This window comes from Meriones unguiculatus, chromosome X (genome assembly GCF_030254825.1).
Source record: "Meriones unguiculatus strain TT.TT164.6M chromosome X, Bangor_MerUng_6.1, whole genome shotgun sequence".
NCBI classification, from domain to species: domain Eukaryota; kingdom Metazoa; phylum Chordata; class Mammalia; order Rodentia; family Muridae; genus Meriones; species Meriones unguiculatus.
The window spans coordinates 138,787,454-138,803,451 of NC_083369.1; the positions used below are offsets into that span (position 1 = coordinate 138,787,454).

Below are 15,998 nucleotides of genomic sequence, written 5' to 3' on the forward strand. Positions count from 1 at the left end.
ATTATAATTATAACCAAATACTGCAAAACCAAAATCTCTTACTCCAATGTGTGAGGTATACTTGTCCTTTACAATGACTATAGGTCGAGCAATGTCAAGGTTAAAAACACAGAGCTGTGTCTATCTATGCCAATGATCACTGCACAGTGACCATCTCTTTTAAATATATATTTCCACATCTGCAGATAAGGGACAGAACTAATGCCTACTTGTGTGGGGGTTGTTGAGAAGATGCAAATGACAGCTTTAGGAAAGCATTTCTGACACACGTCAGTAACATTAGGCATTATGACAAATATTGTATATAAAATGAATGATACTAATGTTAAATAATGCAAAGACAGAATGAAAAATGGGATCTACTAATTTGTTCCTACATCATGATGAGGTCTCTAGAAACTTCAAGCTCTGGGGATGAATGTAAGCTGTATTTCAGGAGAGAGCCTTTACAAGGGATGTTCTGAGGTATACAAAAATACTGAAAAACTAAATTGTGTTTCGGGCATCTTTGTGATTTTTTATCTGTCTATCTATCTATCTATCTATCTATCTATCTATCTGTCTGTCTGTCTGTCTATCTGTCTGTCTGTCTGTCTGTCTATCCATTCTGTGGTACTGAGGATCAAACTCAGGACCTTATCTCAGTGATTCTTATTGTAAAGTCATGATTATTTTATTTCCCACCCCCTAGATAGTTCTTAACTTTTCCAAGGAATGAGAAAAATGATGTCACTGGGATTCCTTTACTTCCTCTGGTAGCACAAGATTGCATAACCCTCTGAGTTTTTGTAGGTATTAGGAAAGAAAGGATGTAGATGGCTGCAATAAGGTGCTAGTTATCCAGTTTTCTGGGGGAAAATAGAAGATAAATAAAATACTTAGCACATAACATTTGTCAACTTCTGTGATATAAACACAGTCACCATAGCTTATTGTCAGGTATCTATAGTTGAAAAAAAAAATGGGTCAAAAAACTTCCTGACTCCATGTAGTACTTCTCAAGAGCTAGTGACACCTAGGTCCAGAAGCTGTGGTATGTCTGCATCTACTCGGCACTTCAGTCCTCATGGCAGCAAGCCTTCTGCCTTTTTTTCCCTCAACTTTTCTATTTTTTCGCTTCTGATATTTTGAAATGAGCTGTGTTGAACTTAGAGATGAGCCACCTTGAACCAGATGGGTGTATCTGCCCTTGCGTTCCCAGCAAGTTCAGTTGGGAACCATTTTACAAATCTGATATGGCATATAGATTAACGAGATGAATGGAAGCTCACCATTGTTTTACAGCTCTTTGTTAACACTCTCAAGAGGGGAAGGACAATTGAAAATACCAAGTGTATTTTATTCTGTTTGTCTATTCTGCTCCCTCAGAACACCGGAGCCGAAGTGATCGCAGAGAGCAAAGAGCTGCTGCTCCCCTCTCCGTAGCTGCTCCACCGCTGCCAGCCTACCCTCCAGCTCACAGCCAGAGGAGGCGCGAGGCCAAGGACCGTCACTTCCTAACGGTATGCATGGTGGCTGCTGGCTGGCCTGTGTTTGTTCTTCTTGGGCATCAAGTGGGGGAAGCTGGGCTGGCTGAGAGTGTAGTCATAGGCATGTAAGAACTCCTTTAACCCAATCTTGGAGTATACATACACACACACACACACACACACACACACACAAGGTACATGCAATCAATCAATAATAGTTGTGGACTCTAAAATCAGAAGACAATTTTATTTCCAACCCCAGCTCTCACATATGTTTAGAATTTTGTTATTTTTCTTTCCTCTCAGTTCCTGCTTTTATAATAAGATGATGTTAATAATATTTAGCTTAATAGGGCTTGAGGATGTATAGAACTTAGCACAGAGACTGACTGACACAGACTAAGACAACTATAAATGTTAACCACTACTGCCATTTCCATTATTACTAGTCTGACCCCATGGGAGAAGCTGGAAATGAACTTATGTGATGTGAAAAGAATCAAGCATAAGTTTCACTTCCCCATTCAATGTAAAAGGCTATTTCTGTAGGGTAATCTATTACTTCAGTGACATAATCACTGTGGGTGGATGTGGCTATAATTCGCAACAACATAATTTTATGGTTAGGGGTCACCACAACACAAGGAATTGTATTGTATTAAACAGTTGCAGCATTAGAGAGGTTGAGAACCACTGCTCTAAATGAACCTACATGTTGTAAATAATCCAGATAAGACCTTGAGGGACACTAGTTGATCCACAGTTATTTCTCTTGATTGCAGCCAGATAGCGGGCATTATGTTCTTGTGTGTACTGGATACCATGCTGTACTCACCACATTGCTGTGATGCAGCCCAAGTGATAAGAAAGGGGAGTTTATGATTCTCCCGATTCATTAGAGTGCTAACACATGCTAGTGATTTGTCATAAAAGTCCATACTCAATACAAGTTCTTAGTAAGCTTAAATAGCTTGCCAAAGCATTTCCTTCTAATGAGGTATTTTCTGCATAAAAATGCTAAAATATTTCCCCCTTCATTATAATGTCTTTTGCAGCTCATTAAGTTGGTTTTCTTGTGGAGGAGGTGAGACGGAACATTTTGAGTGTTTACAAAGGTGACAGGAAAATATAATCCATTTTATAATCTGCATAATTCTAATGATGTCTAAATATCTAAATAAGATGATAGGAGAAGACTTGAAGTAGTGACTAGCAATGAAGGTGTTTCATTAGCCCTTCAGAGAGCAATGAGAAAATCCTAGATTATATTTCTGTAAACGTCGGAAAGTCTGCCTGGCTCAAATTTCTTAAATCTTGCCATTTTTAAGTCAACTGAGTTTGGGTCACCAATTTCATTAGAAGTCTTTTCATTCAAGTTATACATCACACACTTGGCTACATACTTGGTGCCTTTAAAGCAGGGATCTTGGGAAATACCTAATGTCACATAAATGAAAAAATAGATTAGCACAACTATATAAGCGGTTTGAGAATATTAGCATAAGAATGCAGAAGGTAAAGATATTTTCTGTCCAACTATCAACTCCTGGGACTACGAAAGAGCCATTTACAAACAGAGGAGCTTAGAGAAGTTTTACACTCATGAGGTATCTCCTGGGCCAAAGACTGCTCGCTGTGAGGGATCTACCAAAGGGCAAACTTCATCCAACTGGGGACTAGCTGAGAAAAGGTCAACAACATGGTAGTTATTGTGCATCTTAACACATGTAGAGATGTAGATAGAGAACTGCAAGTGTGAAGAGGATGAGATTGGTGAGAAACTGTGCAATCGTTAAGTGTGACAACAGAAATGATACAACTAAAGCATGAGAAAAGGGAAGAATAACTAAGAAAATAAAATTGCCTCATTGATTTTTGTCTAGGCAATGGATAGTCCTTAAAAGATGCCGACAACTCAAAAACTAATGGTAGAAGATCAAATGCTAGAAAACAGATAAATACTGCAAAAATGGTTTTATAAGGCTAAAGACTAAAGACACATTTTTTTAAAGAGAAAGACATGAACAAATATAGCAAAATACACACAATTACGAAATATAACAGAATGTCATGTCAATTAATGTGAGCTTAATTTGCGCATTAAAAGAAGCCCTTTTAATTTGTCTTAAGCAAGCAACACTACACTGCACACTTTATTCAGGAGATACACCTAAAATAAAGTGATTGAGAAAATTCCATAAAGACAGAACAAAGATATAACCACTAAATAATACAAGAAACAGTGTGGCTTAAAATATAACACACACGAATATTAATGTGACAAAAATACAGCTACATTCATGAAGCAAAACTGTAGGGTAGACAGGTATATATAGAAATATGATACTACTAGGTGACTTCACTACATCACTCTCAGTACAAGACAGAACAAGCAGACAAAAAAAAAAAACAGAAAAATTAAAAAACGTCAACAAGACTTCAAGCCATGATGATAAACAATATAATTAAATATACTCAGAACATTTGTAAAAATTATTACTTAGAACCAAAATGTCAATGTTCCCTAAAGTAAGCAAACATTCTTACTTTATATATAATAATAACACTACCCGATCACAGTGCAGTAAAGCTCCAGATCACTAACAAAGGTAAAGCACCAGAAAATCTTTTCCACGTGGACATTTTAAAACTTCTTGTGAAGCAACTAGCAAAAGAAAGAGTATGAGGTGATACTACACAATTTCTTAAAAATGATAACACATTAAGTAGCAGAATCTATAAAATAATCAAGAAAATACATACACTACATTGTTAAATAAGAACAAATTCCACCCCCTCAAAAAAAAAACTAAAAATAAAGCAGAAGAAATATAAGTAAGCAAATAATACTAAAGTGGAAATTAATAAACCAGAGAATAGAAAAACAGCAGACCTAAGTAACAAATAAAAGTCCTGGTTGTTTGGGAAAAAAAAAAAAAAAAACATGATCAAGAAAAATAAAAGTAGAAATATACAAAATAAGTCATGCCAGTGATATGAACATTGAAACAAAAAAATGTGAACAATTTTTATGAGATTGTTATATAGACCAGCAAATAAATTTGATTTTTTTCTTTTTTAATTTTTTTAATATTAGTTATAGTTAAATTTGAAAACTTAAAAAAGGAACAATTTCTTAGAATAAATATTGCCCAAATTACCCCTTTTGAATTTAGTATGGTTAAATAGACTCATTTCTTTAAAAGAAACAGTCACTCTTAAGAAACTTGCTCCTATCCCCGGATGATTTCCCATAAGAATTTTATTTACCTTTCAAAGTTCATGTATTCCCAATGTGCTATAACTTGCTTCAAAACATTGAATATAAAATAAACTTCACTATTTCTTTTAGAAAGCAAGTATAATAATATACATATCAAAACCTCATAGGAAAGTTAATAAACTTAACAATTATATCATTCCATAAGTGTTGATTTAAAAAATATTAAAATAAACATTAGCAAACATAATTCATGCCAAATTAAGAAGATAGTGACTGAGTGAGTTATTTTAGGAACGGAAGGCAGATTTTATATTAGGATGTTTATTTGCATCACATACCATATTAATAGATCTAAGAGAGAAAAACACAATATGAATAGGATTTTTATGACCCAAACACCGCAATCATAATCAAGATATAACCAAAGAATATGGAGAAAACATGCAGCATACAAAAGGACTGACACTCCTAAGGGACATTTGCCTCCTAAAAATTGAGCAAGAAAGAGAAATCTCTGAAAGAAAAAATAAGAGAGAGATTAAGTGGACAATTCAGACAAATATAGAAATGTTTTTAAACAAACTTAAACTCCTGGACAATGGCCTCCCCACCCCAAACAAAAACTAACACAATACAGGCTACTGCCATTGTTCTGGTTGCTGATCAAAACTTGATGACAAAACATTATTGCTGAAGGTGCCACAGGCACTGGCCACAAGGCATGGAGAAATCAAATTGGTAGTGACCAGGAAGCCTCCTTCCTACTGAGTAGGTCTGATAATATTTACTGGAAAGTGACTATAGAGTACTCAGTCACAATGGGGCATCTATTTCATTCCAGCTTTCCAAGACTAAGGGACCACCAGGGAAGACAGGGTGCAAGATTGTAAGATTCAGAGGTTGAGAGGGACCAGAACAAAGCTGTGTCTTCCAGACATGACAGGACTGCTCTATTCCTGAACTCACAGCAGCTGTGCTTGTATGCCCAAGACATTTTTTAGTTCCATCCATTTTCTTACAAATGTCATGATGTTTTTAATTTATAATAGTTGATAAATAATACATTGTGAAAATGTAGCATATATTCTCTCTCCATTCTTCAGCTAAGGGGCATCTAGATTGTTTCCAGTTTCTGCTTATTATGAATAAAGTTATTAGGAACATAAAAAAAACAGTGTGGCTCATGGTAGGTTAACCATGCTTCATTGGATGGCCCCACATCCAGAAAGACATGAACAATACAAATTTGAGTCAATGGATTATTTTTTTTTGCAATGCAGTTTATTCAGGAACCTTGAACAATCCTCAGACCCTGGGGAAAGCCAGCCCACAGCTTAAATAGCCTCTGGGTAGCCAACCCAGGCGTGCCACGTGGGCAATGCAGATAGGTCCACATACATGGAAGCAAGCCAGATCCTCGGCCTTAGCCAAATGTGGAATTGTTCGTGACAGAGAGCACTCACCATCGGGAAGGTGGAAGGCGGAAACCAGCTCCATCTTTAAGGCATAGCATTCCGCAGCTCTCTACAGTTCCCCCTTTTTGTTTTAGACGCATCAGGCAAGAGTAGAGGTCTGATCTCTGATATTAGAAATAACTTGGGACTTTGTACCGATGTTCATTTAGGTGTCATCCACCCAAAGAGCATCAGACCCGTCTGATACCTTTTTCTCAGAGGCGGGACCTGGGGCATCAACCCGCATGCAATCAGACATGCTCTTCTCTGGGTCCAAAGCGGCTGACCCTGAGTGCAGTGCTTAGCCTCGCATCCTGAGCGTACCATTTTAGCTTTTTATGGTATCCAACCATGCTTGGGGAGAATGTCCTGCTTCAATGGCTGTAAAGGCCTGAATGATCATGGCTGCATCACACTGTTGTGAGACTCTAATCTTGCATATATACCACAGGCAAACCAAGGAGACCAACACCAGAAGGCCTGCTAACGCTCCCATGCCCGCCCATTCCTTCAGATGATTCATGGCTGCAGCAATCCATGGTGATAATCCTGTGGCTAGTCCTGCATCCACTCTGGTAGAATTTGCCGTAACAATGGCCACTGTCAGCTGCTCCATCGTAGTATCGAATTCTCCAATCCAAAGGATTATTAAATTTTAAAAATGTGATACAAAGTTGAGAGCCAGGAACATGAAGGTAGAGCTGATAAGAGTTAAAGGAGGGAGTTGAGGGTGAATGTGATCAAAATACATTGTTTAACATTCTCAAAGAATTAATAAACATATTTATTTTAAAAATTGTTCAAACTCACTCATAATCAGGAATGTGGAAAATATGATCTGTTAGTGAAACTGGGGAAACAATAAGTCCCATACATTACTGGTAGAAATTCCAATTTGATTTAACCTCTGAATTTGACACTATCTAATAAAGTTTCTTATTCACTTCTTACCCTAGCAGTTGCACTGAAGATACACTTCTGATAGTACATAAATAGTCACGGAAGCAATGTTCAAAAGATATTAGAAACAATTATACACACACATATATATACACATACACACACACACACACACACACACACACATATATATGCTAAGAATGATAGAATGAGCTTCAGGATATCTGCACAGTTGCCTATTATAAATATAAAAGATGTTGCAGCCTTGCCAGGCCACAGAGGAAGAGGATCTAGGCAGTCCTGATGAGACTTAACAAGCTATGGGCAGATGGCAATGGCAATAGTGGAGAACTCCTCCTTTCAGTGGAGTAGGGGAAGAGGGAAAGATGGGGGAAGGGTAGGATGGGGACGCTGAGGGAGGGGACTTCAATTGGCATATATAATTAATAAATTGTGAAGAAAAAATTAAAATTAAAAAAGAATGAGGAAGATCTTTATGAACCAATAAAAAAATTCTAGAATATTCTCTTAAGTGAAGGACAAGCAAATCCTCAAACAGTAGGTATCCTATGCAATTCATGTTAGACAGAAAGGTATATGAAATACACATATATCCATACATTTGCATGAAAGTCAATTTTACAATCTTTAAAAACCTCCATGCCACCCACCCCTCCCCCTGCCATATCCACAATTAAAAAATATAAATAAAACAGAGTTCAGAGCATAACACTCATAAACTTCTATCACAAATATGAAAAGGAAATCCACATAGTGTATGTGAGTAAGTAAGAGTGTGTTGATACTAGGGAGTGAGCTGAGGCAATCACTGAACTATATCCTAAGTCATCTCTTTACTTTTTGTTTTGAGACAGAGTGTTGGTATATTGTTCATTGTGGCCTTTAACTTAGTTCTGTAGCCCAAGATGGTCCTGAACCTGAAATCCTTTGGCCTCAGTGTCCTGAGGTGTTGTAACTATAGGACTACCCCACAAGGCCTGGCCAGGAACCATTTATTAAATGGTTGGGAAATACATAAATGCTGCAGTAACCAGATACTCCATCTTGAAAAACAAAAGCCTCGAAGTTTGCTTGTGGAAAGGAGCATCACAAGGTTTGTAGTTTGTGAGTTACTGGGAAAGGAGAGAAGGAGGCTGATAAGAAATTAGAGGGAAGGCTGTAACATGATATGTGAATAGGCTCCCAATACACAAGGTGAACGTGGTAGCTGGCGGATGTCTGAAATGTGTTTTGCATTCTTCTACAGCTCCTTCAGCTCGGTGCAGTCCCTGCACTCACTTAGAGTTTTTCATGTCTGAAATCATGCATGAGCAAATACAACATTTGCATTATGTTCAAATCACGCTCCTAAGATACCAATTGCTTTGGAACTAATACAAGTTTTCAAAATGAGCATAGCAGAACTGGCTGTGGAGGAAAGATAAATGAGAACAAATGAGGTGGGTTTACCTACGGGGGGGATGGGTGACAATAAGAACGGAGGAACAGGAAGAAGGCAGTGACATTGTGCATATGTTTTTGTTGGTGGTGTTTTGTTTTTTTTTTTTTTTGCATACCTTGTAGTCTTGTCGTCTTAGAGCTCAAGAAATGTTTCATGAATCCTCTACCCAAAAATAAATAATATCAATTGGAAAGCAACAAAGGACCCCATGTGGAAAGCAAACAATAACAGATTGGCCAAACTATCTCACAAATGAATGGCAAACCCACCCTGGGGGGGGTAATGCCTACCATTGATAACTTTGGAAAAATTATTTTGCTTTGGTTTCATTTCATTGCAATCAAACTTATTTATTTATGCATATACAACCATAATTTGAAACAGAACAGTCAAGCACAGCCAGGGATTACAATGGATTAATATACAGCTAAAAGAGGGAAAGTCATACGCTTGGGAACTTCATGCACATTAAAGAGCCTCGGTTTACTAACACATGACCACCAGACAACCCCTTTATATCACAGTTTCTAATCACCTTACCTGATCATAAGATCTGAATGATACTTTATCGTGAGTTTCTCATGCATTCATACTTGTATCATCCTGCCTGCTCCCCATTTCTACCCATTCTCTATCGTTTTGCAGTGATATTCTCAGCCATTCCTTTAAGAACTGTTCACATATATTCCTTCATAAGCAAGGGCATAAGTAAGTAAAACGTGAGTCACAGAATGACAGCTGATGGCAGATATATGAGTGAAGAGACTGTGCAGACTGACTTTTGGATGTCAGCAGCTTTATCGAGTGAGGTTTAAATTTAACTGACTTTGTCAAAGAAGCTATTTTGGCTTGTCCAAAGGCCGGCCATTCCAACTCTGGTTGTGGCATCAATGCCAGGCTCCATGTTTCTAGGGGATTAGCAGTGGTCAACATGAGGATCAAGAAGGCCAGTGTAACTAGGTAAATAATACTACAATATATTCAATGCTTTGAACTTCTGTTAGGAGCTGACCGCAGGAAGCGTAGTCATTCGTCAAGTATAAAAACCTTAAAGCCTCTGAAAACCATCTTTAAACCTTGAGCAGGAGAAATTAAGCACCCCCTAAGTAGCGATCTTTGCATTTAGGAGCATGAAGGGAAAAGCATTCTAATGAACATAACACTGAGGCATAAATGATGAAACAGAGGGATGAACTCAAGAGGATTTGAAAGTCTCCAAGAAAATTGTCAGAGCAACTGACAATTCTAGTGCTGATGGTGCTCCCAAACTAAACTGTAGGTACAGGGCTCCTTCCTGATCAATCAACAGTGCAATATTAAGGTGTGTCATATTGATAAGTGTATGGTGATTCAGAGGCCTGAGACAGAGGAACCTGGACAAGCCAGGTTCCTGAACATTTGGCTCTATAACTCTCTCTTGACAAGTACAACATCTACATAAAGCAGTCCCTTGATGACAGAGAGAGGGAAGAGAACCAAAAGACAGTCACATTCTTCCCAGAGAAGTGTTGGTTTCTGAAAAGCCTCTGGAAAGACAATATCACAGAAATCTGTTCATGGGAGAAGGTAAATAAAATCTTCTAAACTATATAAGAATTTTGCCAAGTTAGAAATATAGAAGACATAGCTTGGGGTGGCGCATAGAACAGAGGGGTTTTTAAGGACTAATAAGAATCTGAGAGACTAAATGACCAAGGTGAAAGGTAGAGTGGATGGCACAGAAACAGGAAGCAAAAGATGTATGAAAAGGCTGAAGGAGGTGCTGATCACTACAGGAAAGATCGGAGTCCCTCTTTCATTTTCTCAGACCAGACAGATATGCAGCATTCATCAGCAGAATAGATATGATAACATTTGTAAATGAAAAGCCAGTAAATGGAGAAGAAAGAAAAAAGACCAAGAGCATCATTCAATCGTGCCCTATTCACACTAGAAGTGGTTTGTTGAACTCAAGAAACACTTCTTCAGCTAACATAAAGCACCATAGTGTGAAGAGAAGGGGAATGGTGGTTGGACAAGACAACTCTCATGTTCTGTTTCTTAAATACTATTTCTAAAGAACATTTTGGTCTCAGACCTTTGGCCAAGAAAATAGATATACAGGGCCTGGATAGATGGCTCAGCAGTTGAGTCCTTGCTGTTCTTTGGGAGGACTCAACTTCGTTTCCCAGCACCCAGCATATACATTGTTCATAACTAACTTTAACTTTAGCTCCAGGGGATTCTCCACACTCTTCTGGCCACACTAGGCACTACACTCACATGTACAAATGCATACACACATAAACACATAGTTTAAAAATAAAAATACAATCTTAACAAAATAAATTAGATGCTCATAATCTGCCCTAGGTCCAGCTTCTTCAAAACTTTAACAAACTCTGGATATAGCACTTCCTATCCAAGGAGCCTTCTGGGTGGTCCAGTTTGCAGTGATGCCCAGTTGCTCATTGAGATGCTCATCTCAACATGTATAACACCTGAAATAAATCACTGTGGGATATCTTGGGATCTTTAGCTACATCATATAGTTACAATACAAAGTGGAGATTATTAATTACCTTATTAAATGGTTCTGACCCATTCATCTTTGCTCTTTTTACTGTCATCTATAGTTCATACACCAGTCAAAAGTCTAGCAAATCCAAAGAAATTAATCTGGTCTTATTCATCTAGAAAAAAAAAGACTCTGATAAAGGGGTGTAGGTCAAGCTATAGAATTTGCAGAGCATCTTCCCAGCTAAGGGTCCCAGCCTGCTCTCCATCCAGGCTGGTGACACAACCATGAGGCAATGTGTCTGCAAATGTCTTTCTCCTTCCCCACAAGTATTTAACTCAATAGTAGCATGGAGGCCCTGAATGCCATCCCAACCCAAGAGCGCTTCCAAGAGCATCCCTTTCAGAAACAACATGGTCAAGTTGATTTCTAAAACCCAGCTCTACTCCAAGTAGGGACTTTATTTTTTCCACAAAAGAATGAGTTGGCAATTTTGAAGCTATTTAAATATATACCAAGATTGAACAAATCAACAAATATATTGTAAATTAGGATAGCCGGGTGTGCTACTATGGAGAAAGGAGTTACAAATAAACTAAGTGGGAAGTCTAGAATGAACTCTGATGTATAGGATTGGAATCTGAAGTATTGGCATACATATGCACTCATATATGTAGGCAGAAAATAAATGTATGTATGTATGTATGTATAAATATATAGATATGTATTGCTTAGCTTAACTCAGAAGTCTTTAGGATTAAAAGAACTCTGTTAACACTAAGCATATCTAGATCTTGTCTCCAAAATACTAATATCTAATAAAAGGGCCCCTTGAAGAAAAGGTTTATCATAGACTGGTTTAAGAAAATATAAGCCTGGATTATCTTGTAGTATCAGAAAGTATGAGAGTGCTCAAAAAAATCGTAAGAAAGCATGTAAGAGATCACGAAGGAGCAATCACTGGCCAAATCTGGTACACTTTGAGCACTTAAATAATGACAGGAATGATTTATAACATAAAATAAGATGTGTGTGTGTGTGTGTGTGTGTGTGTGTGTGTGTGTGTGTTCTATACAAATACATTCAGAGGCTAGAGACTGACACTGGGATATATTCCTAAATTGCTTCTCCAAAGATAAAGTCTCTCACTCCATGAGACACTAATCGTTTTAGCTAAAATTAATGGCCAGTGAGTTCCCCTGGAATCTGTCTCTGATTCCACCCCAACATGGGGATTACAGGCAAACACCGTCACATGAGGCTTTTTAAAGTGAGCTGTGGGGATACAAACTCGGGCGCTCGTACTTCCATAGTCGACAATTTGCCCAGTAAGCCATTTCCCTAGAACCCCTACTGAATGAATGAAACAGATAAATAAGTGAACATACGGAGGACTGACGCTCTTTCTCACAAAAGGATTCTAAGGAATGCAGAGGTAATGTTGGAAAAAAAAATCACCATTAGCCAAATACTGTGGTAATAAATCTTGCAGGCAATAATCAACAATAGATTAAAGTTAGTTGGGTGAAAACCACTAAAAAGCAGGATAATTGTGTAGTGGCAAAATTATCGTGCACATTAAAATGTTTATTACAAAGAAACAGTAACTTTAACTCAGAAACCTGATAAACACAATCTTAACCAAGTGTTGAAAGTCAACATGGCCAGTAATCACTTTATTGATACTTCAGCTGTAATTTTGCTACTTTTGTGAATCATAATGTAAGTATCTGAAGTACAACACCCAAATGATCCACAGTGGACAACAGCTGATTTGGAGGAACAGAATCAATAGAATGAATACATATTCAAAAGAAATCTGTTAGATTGGCTTGCAGACATGGTCTGGGTAGTCCAAAAATGGCTGTATCACACTGGAGAGTCAGAGAATGCAGTAGTTGTTCAATCCATGATGCGAAATGTCTCTGCCATCCCAATCTGGCATTGAAGGCATGTAGGGTTCTTCTTCGAGAGCTGCTGGTCTTCAGTAGTCTATGTTGGAAGTCTGGAGCAGCTGATTTTAATATTAGCAAAGAAATGCAGCTGTGGAGGCAACACGATAGATGAACCTGCCAATAACTGTGAAGACAAGTATGAAAAAACCAGTGTCTTTCTCTTATGTCCTTTTATCTAGACTGTCACCACAAGACACCATCCATAGTTAGAGTGGGTCTTCTCATTTTCAACAGTCTGGTCAAAAAAAATCCCTCCCAAGAATGACCAACAGTTTCTGTGTTAGTTTATTTGAGATACCATCAAGATAACGAGCAACAATTGCTATCATAAGTCCACCTCTCATCAACTTGACATCCAATCATGTCTCTTTACATCATGTTTAATCTGCAAATGAAAGCAATAACAAAGACATAATTCTGCCTAACATCACTATGCCACATATTACCACTAATGTATTATATAGTCTTTTTAGAATTCATAGCAAAATCCCTGGAGGAATGCTCCATCTTTTAGTATCTTATAACTTAATATGATAATATAGATTTTAACACTCAGCCACTGATATAATCTGTTGATGTTACATTATATGCTAACGAAAGAGGGAAGAAAGAAAAACTCCCTTAGCCCTGTTTTCTTTTATTTTTGTAACTTTATCAGGTACGTTTGAAGACATGAGCACATTCATGTACATATTTATCTGCTTATTTTTAGCCATACCCCCTTGAAATGGAATCTTTGTCAATTTAGTTAAGACAAATTGATATTTAGTGTACTTTTTATTCTTTCATTGAAACAGAACATTGTAAGAGAATCATCCTGGCTTCGGTTTTATGTCTTTGGGTCTCTTTGCCACCAGCCTCATTTCAGAGCTAGTTTGTTCTGTATCTTTGTCTTGAAGGGATGTCCTTTGGCTTCCCTTGCCCTACTCTGCTTGCTTTTATTATACAAGTGATCAGAATTGTCACAAGTGGTAGATTATAGTTAAACCCAAGGAATCAGAGCATACTGCTAGTCTAGGTCATTTGCAGCTGACTAGAGGAACACCAACTTATGGCCTGAACTAGAGGAACACCAAGTTATGGCCTGAATTGTCTCCAAAATGTTCCCTCACAACTGAAGTAGCCTATGTTCCCTGGAGTTTCGACACAAATATGTTCTTAATATATGTATCTATGTGCACAAACATGTTCTTAGCAAAACACAACAGAAATACTCATTTCAGTTAAAACCCTTGTTTCTCCAACTGCTCATATGGCCTTACCTGATATTGATAGCTACCTTCCACTACTGCCCATTCTGTATTTCTCCTACCTTCAGCAAACTCCTTAGCATGCCTTGGTTCTTTCCCTGGAGGATTGACCCCCACTGTCATTTCTGAATGTCTGAGCCATTTGTCATCCTGCCTAGATTGGACTGTAGTTTCCTCTTAACCTTAATCGTAGAACTCAGTAAGCACCAAGAAACACTCTAAAGAATCTCCTGCACTCCAGACATAATCTTTCCTACCTACACTGTGGAGAAGCAATCAAAATTCTCCCTGAAAGTCTGAATCAGTCACCCCCTCCTTCCTAGCACTGTTATTACTTTCTTAGCTTGTTAACTTAAGGGCATCAGAAGCTCAAAGTGGCCAGGGGAATGGAAGTATTAGTTTCCAGTTCAATGAACGGAATTTTTGTTGTGTCTCCTGAAAAAATCACTGTCCTCTCTGGAATCAAAACTTCTAGGCCAGCAGAACCCAAGGTCCCAGGAATAGAAAGCAAAAATGTTCCTAGTGGGTGACTAAGAGTTACAGTGAATTAAAGCATTCCCATTTCCATCCTTTGGTTCCCAGAACTGTGGCTATGGGAGAGAATATGCCATACATTGGCTATTGATTCAAAGCATATACAACATTCATCAGAACCTTGCTACAACCATTCAGGCTACTGTTTACTAATTGGCACTTTAACTGTATCTTTAAAAGGCCATTATATCGAGCTGAATGGTTCAGGATGGTCGAGAACATGATAATTATTTCATTAGTTACTTCCTTTTGGGGGTGTAATAAAGTAACATGACCAAAAGCAACTTAAAGAAGAAAGGGTTTGTTTTGTCGTATGACTCCAGAAAAAAAAGAATCCCTAATATGACAGAAAAGACATAACAGCAGTCAAGGAAAGCATTATTGATGGCAGGAGTGGGAAGTTGATTGTTCATGCTTTCATCCACACAAAAGAAGCAAAGAAAGAACAGGAAGTAGGGTGAACCCATGAGCACTGAAAGCCCACCCACAAAGATGTGCTTTCTCCAGCAAAGTTCCAGCTCTCAAAACAGCACCACCAAAGGGGACTAAATGTTCAAAACCATGAGCCTATTATTGTTATGCCCTTCTTGCCAAGGTCCCTCATCTCAGGCTGGCAGTTGGTTTCAGCTATCATCATTTCCCACAGCCAACTTCACCACACCTCTTCAGAGATACCAGCAAAGTCCAGCCACCTAGTGCCCCACTCTCAGAGATCCTCCAGCTCTGTTCAGTCCTTCTGAGATCCTGATAGATTACTGCTTGTAAGGCAGCACCCGCTACTCAGAATTCTTGGCTCCAGCTTTACTAAGGACTTTGAGCTTTGGTGTTCTATCAGCAGCCAAGCTAAGATGGAATAAATGAGGGCAAAGGAGACTATTCTCTATGGAGGGCGCATTCTCTCTTTCTCCTTCCTGCCATGATGTAGGTTGAACATTCTACTCATGACTCTGCCATGCCAACCCCACAAGGATGAAACTATGAGCCAGGTGTTTAAAAATCTTTCTTCTCTTACATTGCTCAATTAATTTTGTCACAGGCATAGAAGAGCTTGATATCAGTTTAATATAACATTTCAGAAGCAGCAATACCCATTACACCTCAAATCTAACTCACCTTCTCAGAAATTAGACGGATCTTGGAACCTGACTGTAAGTGGCCGGTAACTGTTGGTGACCGTCATCGTACTTTCTATTCTAACATAGTGTATGGATTGAAAGAAATCAGCATAGTGCCTGGCATGTAGGTAGAACTACA

General features: G+C 38.2%; 1 protein-coding gene across 3 annotated transcripts in view; it reads left to right on the forward strand.

Annotated features, from left to right (window-relative positions):
• Window positions 1–15,998, forward strand: part of Nhs (NHS actin remodeling regulator) — a 358,921-nt gene that overhangs the window by 319,026 nt on the left and 23,897 nt on the right. For all 3 annotated transcript variants that reach the window (XM_060375273.1, XM_060375274.1, XM_060375275.1), the window contains exon 3: window positions 1,369–1,502. In XM_060375273.1, coding sequence (XP_060231256.1) covers window positions 1,369–1,502 — 134 coding nt within the window. The remainder of the gene's footprint in view (window positions 1–1,368; window positions 1,503–15,998) is intronic.